The 9324-nt window shown below is 35.3% G+C and overlaps 1 protein-coding gene across 1 annotated transcript in view; it reads left to right on the top strand.

Annotated features, from left to right (window-relative positions):
- Window positions 1-9324, top strand: part of EFHC2 (EF-hand domain containing 2) — a 58544-nt gene that overhangs the window by 8647 nt on the left and 40573 nt on the right. The window contains exon 4 of the mRNA XM_015814867.2: window positions 3347-3570. Coding sequence (XP_015670353.1) covers window positions 3347-3570 — 224 coding nt within the window. The remainder of the gene's footprint in view (window positions 1-3346; window positions 3571-9324) is intronic.

Raw genomic sequence — 9324 nt, 5'->3', positions numbered from 1 at the left:
TATTGGAGTTTGCTGTTTCACCACGTGTATGTATTTTATTTCTAGTGTATATTTGTAGCTATAGTGTAATATAAACTACCATTTAATTACAAACCACTGTTTACTGTATTTACTCCTGGGTTATCTCAGTGCAATAAGACTCTGCATGCTTTGACACACCACCTTGTGTGTTAGACAAAAAACTAAGGAAGCATCAGGAGGAGGAGTCTGTTGGTCATCTGGTTGAGGATATGTTTTGTATTTTCTTTACTAACCCTAATGATAACCCTAACCTAATCTCAATTAATTTTTATAGTTTTGCTAAAGGAATAGCTGAGAATAGCTAAATACAATATGCTAGAAACTGGGACACCATGGGTCCTACTGGTAGTCCTCCTTTAAGTACAAAATGATATGGTGACTTAGGGCCAATTGCTGTCCCTCAGTGCTTCTGAAAAATGTTGCTAAGAAAACTGCATAGTCCATGTAGTTATTAGGAGTCAGCACTGATTTGAAGATGCACACTTAGAGCTACAAAAGGTGAGGGTTGCTGAGGGAAAGTAAAGCAGAGGTATTTTAGTCCATTTGGTGTGCTGTTGGTATAATTGTGTTTGAATGTATTTTAAGATAAAATTGTTCAGCTAAGAATGTTTTCTGGAACAAGTTTATACTGTATGTGGTCTTCTAACTTCAGAATTTGATATAACTGCAGAAAAACAAATATGTATTATGATTTTATATGTATTTAAATAAATGCCATTGGATGAAATGAAATTTGCTTTTAAATAAGTATGCACAAGAACAGAATAACAAAGTTAACTATTAAGAGGCAAATCACCATATTTGTGGCACTAGCTACAAATAAAAATCCAATCTATCTAGAAATCAGAAGTTATAACTTATAAGAAATTTAACCTGGCATGGTAAGAAAACTGATCAGGAAGCAAGGATTTTTAGTGATATTTATCGGATTTTAGGAACATAAATTTCTTTACTTTAAGAAATATGAAGTACAGATAGTCCTCAACTTGCAACCACAATTGAGCCCAAAATTTCTGTTGCTAAACGAGACATTTGTTAAGTGAGTTTTGCCCTGTTTTCTGACTTTTTCTGCCACAGTTGTTAAGTGAATGACTGCAGTTCTTAGTAACATGGTTATTAAGTGAATCTGGCTTCCCCATTGACTTTGCTTGTCAGAAGGTTGCAAAAGGTCATCACATGATCCAAGAACACTGCAACTGTCATCAGTATGAGTCAGTTGCCAAGTGTCTGAATTTTGATCACATGACCATGAGGATGCTGCAGTGGTCTTAAGTATGAAAAAAGGTCTTAAGTCACTTTTTTCAGTGCTGTTGTAATTTTGAACGGTCACCAAATGAACTATTGTAAATCAAGGACTGCCTGTATTGCACTGTCAAATGCTCCTTTTTGAAGAATTGCTTATCCCAAACTACTGATATTCAGCTTTACAATGAGGCTAATTTAGTAACAATTGCATCTGACTGTGTGGAAATCTGCTCTCCTTTGAAGCCAGGAAAGAAACAAAGGGATCATTTCCATTTTCTTCCCTGTTATATAACTATTAAAAACATATTAGAATGATTAAAAAATACTCCAAAGTATCCTTTTACTCATTCTTTCCAAGTAATAGGTTTCCCTCTGTGCTATAGAAAAGTAGTATATTAAATAAGGTGTGGAATTATAACTAAAATTTCATTTCCAGTTAATTATTATTACACCATAAATTAAAACAAATCACTCCTGAAATATTGAAGAGTGGTATATGTTTCTATTTTATACTTAAAAATCCAGTTTTATGATAATTGTTTTCTATATTAATTTACCACAATAATATATCTTTTATGCATACTTATCTACTCTAACTGCATTTCATGGAGTTAAAAGGGGATGGGTATTGGCTATATTTCATGAGTGTTAAAAAGACATACAAAGGTGAAGAAAGGAACGTGAAAGCTAAGTTTTGGCTTATAAGTATTATTTCAGTAGAGATAGGGATAATTCTTGCTCAGAACAGGGTCTTGAATAATATTTTTATATAGTATGCAGCACATATAGGTATGAATCCAGTTCATAAATACAATTAGGCTTCAGGGGGAGAGAGCTAAGAAGTTGTTATATGCATGCTCATGGTATCAATTTTTTAAAAAAGTGTACTTCCACTACTTATTTTATTATATAATGAATCTTTTCCAGAAATTTTGACCCTTTCCCTTAAGACATTTCAAAATTTGGTAGCTACTTTATCTGAATTTCATAGTGTTATGCTTTAAAGGTAGTTATGATAAGTAGTAATGTGCTATTGGATATTTTAATATGAATGTTCCCTATATCTTCCCTCAATCTCACAGATATTAACCACAGTACAGTACCAATTCTCCAAATGATACTTTGGACAATTTAGAGGACGGGATAAGGACTAGCTGTCATTTAGGCAGATAGGAATTATAGTATCTCTTTCCAGTCTGATAAAGGGATGCAAGGGGGCTCCAACTGCATTTGAAAAACATAATTAAAAATCATACAATTTAATTAGAAACCAAACAAAAATGTATTAGAGTAACACAGTACAACTTACAACCACAATTGAGACCAAACTTTCTGTTACTAGGCAAAACATTTGTTAAGTGAGTTTTGCCCCATATGACAATCTTTCTTGACACAGTTGTTAAGTGAATCACTGCAGTTGTTAAGTTAGTAACACAGTTATTAAAGGACTCTGGCTTCCCCATTGACTTTGCTTATCAGAAGGTTACAAAAGGTGATCACATGACCCTGGGATACTGCAACTGTCATAAATATGAGTCAGTTGCCAAGTGTCTGAATTTTGACCATGTGGCCATTGGAATGTTGCACCAGTTGTAAGTGTGAAAAATGGCCATAAGTCACATTGTAACTTCAAACAGTCACTAAACAAACTGTTGTAAGTTGAGGATAACCAGTTCATCATGAATGTTCAAACAATCTCAAACAAGGAATGCTAAAATAATTGTTTGAAAAGTTACATCTTTACCTGGTAAGCTACTGGAATTAGAGGCAGGAAATTCTGTAAGTTGCATTCAGAATTCTGTATGCATATAGAAATAATATATCAAGGAACAAAACCCATCTTTCTGAGATGCTGATTTTATCAATGATTTTCTGAGAAAAATCCTCAGATATGGAGTTTCAAGTGGCACAGTCCAAAGGGTGCTTCAGTAATTGATGTTTTGATGTTTACATTCACCCAATTTAATATTTCAGGTGAACTTTCTGTTACCGTGTAACTATTTTGAGACTTCATGTGAATAAGGTTAATATAAAAGTACCCTGGAGTAAGTTATATTAATTGTGTTTTCCTTCAACATAGGAACACTTCTCAGGCGCCATCGGATTCCACTCCCGCCTCCTAATGAAGATCAGTTTTATACTGTTGATTATTTCAACCTTGACACTGATGTCATATTTTATGGCCGAAGATATAAAATTATAGACGGTGATCAGTTCACTAAAAATTTCTTGAGAAAGATGGGAGTCAAAGTAAATCCCCCATTGGAACGTCCAGATGATCCCTATACGAAAGGACGCCAGAAGGTTAGCTGAAGGAATGGTTGACAAAACTATTGTTTGTAGGTTAAAATTAAGAACAACTTGTATATAACAAAGAAAATTTTATGTTGGGAGAGAAATATTTTAAAGAATCCTTCTTAAGAAGAGGTCTTACATTAATAATCCATATTTTTTATATTTCTTGTATTGGTTTGCATATATCCCTAATTAGATACTTATTCCCTGAGAACATGGCCAGAAGTATAGCTTAATATTGTGTTTACCATCACTATAAATAGTGCTATAAAATTTGGTGCTTGTATCAATGAGTAAATCAAATTAAATTGGCAGTATCTCCATGCTTTGTGCATAGTTTCGAACAATATCCAGGATGTGTTAGATAGCATGTAAAATCTCTTGTTTTCTCTCATTTGCAAATAGAATATTGAATAGTAGGCCAAGGACGTTAGTGTTTAAAAGTACTGTAGATAATAAACTCCCTTTAATACTTTTTAAATATTGCAATCTTGGAAGTAAGAATGATTGTATACAGTGGAACTTGTTTAAAAGAAACTTATAATGTACTATAAATGTTATTTGACCAAAAGACCCACAAATACATTTTTTCAACACATAAAATATCAGTGTAGCACATAGTAAGCATAATAGCAAGCCTCCCTTCAATTGCAGCAGTAATTATTTTATTTCTCTGATAAAAGGCACTGATTAAATCTTTCTAGTCTACATTTTCTTTGAGAATTTTCAACTAACTCCAGTCAGCTATGTAGCTTGAACAGGGACAAGAGTGTTTAACTCTCATGTCTGGCTGCTGACCCTGTTTTAAGATAGTGTTACTCTGTCCATTTTGTATTTCATATCCCATTAGGATATGCGCCCTTGTGGTTCATTTGTGTCCCCAGGACAGCAGAAATGTCTGGCAACATCAAAGGCAACTGGGCAGACAGTCTAAAATAGCACTGTTCACCATCATATAAGGGAGGGGGTTAGAAAAGATACCTAAACATCGCCTGTCCCACAACAACATCTGGCTAATTAACTGTAGCTAGCAGATCATTCCCTTAACAGTCAAGAATCAAGGGGGGGGGGGAATAAAAGAAAACTCATTTTTGGAGCCTGGTACATCTATACTTTGTGGAATAGAGGCAATGGTGCCATGGCCTGGAAGACAAATAGCACTCATAGCAGACAAACTTTGCTATTACCGCATTGACATTGCTGCACTCAGTGAGACCAGGCTGGCAGATGAGGGTTCATTACAGGAAGTAGCAAGTGAGGGGTTTTTTGGAAAAGGAAAACAGACTGACAACAGGATTCACAGAATAGATTTTGCGGTCAGAACTGTTCTGCTGAAGAACATCTCTACTCTACCCACTGGAATAAATGAATGCATTATGAAGTTCCGCTTTCGTCTCAGCAAGTCCTGGTATATAATCATTGTCAGCACCTATTTACCAATTCTCACAAGGAAGCTTTCTATGAAGACCTGAATCAGATTATTTGAATAAGCTCTGCCAGTGACAAATTCATCATTTTGGGTGATTTCAACACTAGATTAATGACAAATAGCAACAACTGGGACAGATTCCTTGCAAGATTTATTGTAGGGGGAAAATATGGGCCAGTTTATATTAAAGGGAAGAAGAAGGAAAATAGGCACTGGAGATCAATTAGATTAAAAAGAAGCAAGAGCTGAAGGTTTCTCTCCAGTAAGGCCTAATGTCTAAAACTGAGTAGCTGTTGATTCAGGGAAGTTGATACAAAAATTGTAAAAGGAAATCCACATAGGTAAGATATTCTGCTGAATGTTTATGATTACTTTGTAAAATGTAACACAGTGCAGCAGAATCCCCATTATATGAATCTGCCCAAATGTTGTGTTCTTGTATATATCCCCCTTTGAGACAATTTCATTTAAATTCTAACCTTGCTGATCCCTTTAAATATTTTGGCAGCTGTTTTATTGTTCTGAAAGGGATTGTAATATATTCAAAACTGCTTGGTTTTAAAGCCTGGAACTTAATAATAAACATAAAATAATATATACTCTAAGGAGAGATTTCATGAAATAAATCAGCTGAACAGACATTTGTTGGCCTACCCTAATCTACTGAAAGCCCTCAATGCCATTTATCAAAAACCTAGCTGTACTTTACATTACTAGAATGAATGTGCAGAATGTTTATAGTTTATCTTGTAATACATGTTTGAATGAATGTAATAGCACTACAACCTTTTAAAGAGATTTTTAATTAGGATTCTCCTAGTTTAAATGCAACTGCACCATGGTAACTGTCAGATTAATTTAATACCAGTTTCTGTTATCATTTGCCCTTTCCTATATCGCATAACAAATAATTTGCAATAGAACAAAAGACAAGAGAATGAAATAAAACTGGTGGAGAAGAGTGGACTCCTTTATGTTTTCCCAAAGGTGCTTTTTCAAGAAGCAACTGGACTTTCTTGTTTTTTCTTTGAAGACGTTTTGTTTCTTATCCAAGAAGCTTCTTCAGCTCTGAGTGGATGGTGGATCCTTCGATTTCCTACCATCTAGTCAGAGCTGAAGAAGCTTCTTGGGTGAGAATCAAAACGTCTTCTTTATGTTACAGAATTATAGATAAGGAGCCATATAACAGTGGTGGCTGAACATATAGAGTTCTACAGTCATCATAGTAAGTGCCAAGAGATTATGAATTAATTTCTGAAAGCCATTGTTAAGGATAGGGACAGTGGATTTAATCTAAGATTTCTTAAATCAAGAATTATGGATTATTTCTAATTATACTTTATTATTTCTTTTTTTTGTCTGGAGCAGGATCAGTAGTTGCTGTTTGGAAGGCTCTGTTATGTTGAACTTCTGGCTCTACTGAGAGCTTGCACATATGCACACACATCTTTACTCGGTTTCATACACACTTATTTATGCTTCTGTGATGCTTGCTTGTTTTCTCTTAATTATATTTCAATGTTAACTCAACAAAGAGTGGAAACTCTGCTTCCCTAAATGTTTAGAACAAGGTACAAAGATGTTTCACACACATGTTATAAATGGCACAAATGATGTATCTGGAAACTGATGTCCATAACTGCTTATGTACAGGAGCCAGATAAAAATACATAGTGTACTGGATTGACTAGTAATATTTTCACTTTATTATCTGCACTAGGCTTCTCTTTTCAACGGGCTCATTGACAATGCATGATATTACAAAAAATTCAATAGTGGCAGCTGACCATCCTTTTTTTTCTGAATCCATTTGATTCTGCATACGCATGCATGCGCGCATGCACTTCACACACACACACACACACACACACACACAGAATCTAGAGATTTTTAGCACAATTAAATATTAATATATGCAAAAGAAAAGTTAGCTTGTAAATGTCACTTTACGAAGCAGGGAAATGGCAATTGCCACAGCTGGCCATTTAGATTAAGTAGCTCTTGTGCACAAATATTTTATGTACCCTCAGCCATATTAACAGAGCAAACCCATGCTATTATGGCTACTCAAATTATCGCTTAGTTTCTTGGTGTTTACTCCACAGTAAATGGTTGTAGGATTGTTGCTTAAATCTCTCCAGTGTAGTGACTGTGAGCAATAGATAGCAGATTTGAGATGGAAATTGTTCTTAATTGACCTGCACATACTGTAACCTACAGAATGCATTTGTTTACTATTGCTAATGTTAACATACTTAATATTTTAGCTGGCATATAAAATAATTGAGTGGCAATATATATCTTAAACTATCTAAATCTGGCAAACTAACTTATCTATTTTCCAGGAGAATAATTATATTAATCCATGGAAATTTAGAGACTCATTAGAGTTGTTATAATAGTTAGGGTAAGATTTATGTGTATTTCATTGATAAATGCAACATCTATTGCTGAAAGGAGAATTTACCATTTTCCCCTCACAATCTTTTTGATCTGCTCTTTTTTGCCCATTTATTCATTTTATCTCTTATGTTTTGCGAAAGATATAACAATGATGCTACTGTAGATGTGTTATGAATGATTTAAGGTGAGCAATGTACTGATAGCTCCTAATCCACATTAATGCCTATAGCTGTTGACAGTTTCTCCCTCTTTCTTGCCCCCAAACACCATGACAGTTTTTTTATCATGCAACTATCATCGCAGTTCCTTATTTTTAAAATCATTTTTACATGATTAAAAGAGCATACATACTTTTTTGTTTAACTAGCATTTTATATCTTTAATTTTATAACTGTCCCATTGTATAGACTAAGAGATATTGAATCGTCGAAAGCATTTATTCAGTAGCCCTAAATAGCTTCTACTATTCAATTGTACAAGTCTTCGTTGCTTCATAATAAAATGAAACTTTGCTTCTTTCACTACAGTTCAATTGATCTGGATCTGATTCATACAACATGCTAAGCCATAATGTAATTTGTTTAGTTTTGGATTAGCGTTCTAGGTTAACCATGGCTTTAAATAGTGTTTCATGTCTTATGTGAACCCGATGATGTAATAAACCATAGTTATACAAAACGTAGTTTAGGTTGATATATAAATCTACAGTGCTCTAATAGTGGATTCCTATGTTGGAAAGGAGCTTGGACTAGAGCAGTGGTGGCGAACCTATGGCACGGGTGCCAGAGGTGGCACTCAGAGCCCTCTCTGTGGGCATGCGCGCTGTCGCTCAAGTCCTAGGCCTTCAGCTGGGTTTTATAAAACCTTTTCGCTTTAGGCCTCCGCCGCTGTGTACAAAAAAAAAAGTTCAATCAATCAGTCAATTTCAATTTCTTGTGGGAAAAAAAAAGATCTTGCAAAGTTGGAATTGATTGATTGAACTTTTTAGCCCCACCCAGTCTGCTGTTACTACCGCAGCCACGCCCACCCAATGGGCCACGCCCACCCAATGGGCCACACCCACCCAATGGGCCACACCCACCCGGCACCCAATGATGCATAAGTGGGTTTTGGGTTGCAGTTTGGGCACTCTAAAAGGTTTGCCATCACTGGACTAGAGGATCTTAAGGTTCTTCCAAGCCTTATATCCTATGATCATTTTATTAATATTTTAAAGTCTGGAATACTATTGTTGCTCAGTCATTGGTTGGGGCTTATAGGATAATAGGCTAATAATAATTTATGCCACTTTTTGCTCAAGCCTTTCTATCTGCCCTTTTGCCTTTCCCTCCCTTGATTCCAGCCTCCCACCCGCCCACTTCTTCCTCTGTACTAGCTTCAGTGATGTCATAATATCCAAGGTTAATGTTCTGAAGAGATAGGGATGTTAATCCTGTTTCCTTTAGGTGTTTATTGTTTGCTTCCTTCATTCACATTTCATTAATTTGATTTTGAAATCAAATTCAGGTTTCAAATTGAAGGTAATATCATTTACAGTTTTTCTAGGGTATTTGTATTGGCTTTCTACCTTTGTCTATGAACAATTTGGTCTCTTCAAATTTTCAAAGGAGACCATTGTTGATTTTAGAAAGAGCTGGCATAGTCATACTCACTTTGTATCATGGCTGTAGCTGTGGAGGTAGTCAATAGTATTAAGTACCTGGGCATGCAGATAACTAACAATCTGACTTGGTCTCTTCATACATTACCTTTAGTGAAGCATGCAAACCAGCGTTTCTCCTTCTGTCCTGGCTGCTTTTTACAAAGGCATGATTGAGAGCGTTTTAACAAACTGCATCACTGTTTGATTTGGTAGTAGCAGTGCCTCAGATAGAAGGTCCATAGAGAGAGTGATAAGGACAGCTGAGAAGATTATATGAAGCTTGCTTCCC

Source organism: Protobothrops mucrosquamatus, unplaced genomic scaffold (assembly GCF_001527695.2).
Source record: "Protobothrops mucrosquamatus isolate PMUCROS unplaced genomic scaffold, P.Mucros_1.0 scaffold288, whole genome shotgun sequence".
Taxonomy (NCBI): domain Eukaryota; kingdom Metazoa; phylum Chordata; class Lepidosauria; order Squamata; family Viperidae; genus Protobothrops; species Protobothrops mucrosquamatus.
Note: the sequence above shows the minus strand (reverse complement) of the source record. Positions and strands in the feature narration are given on the sequence as shown.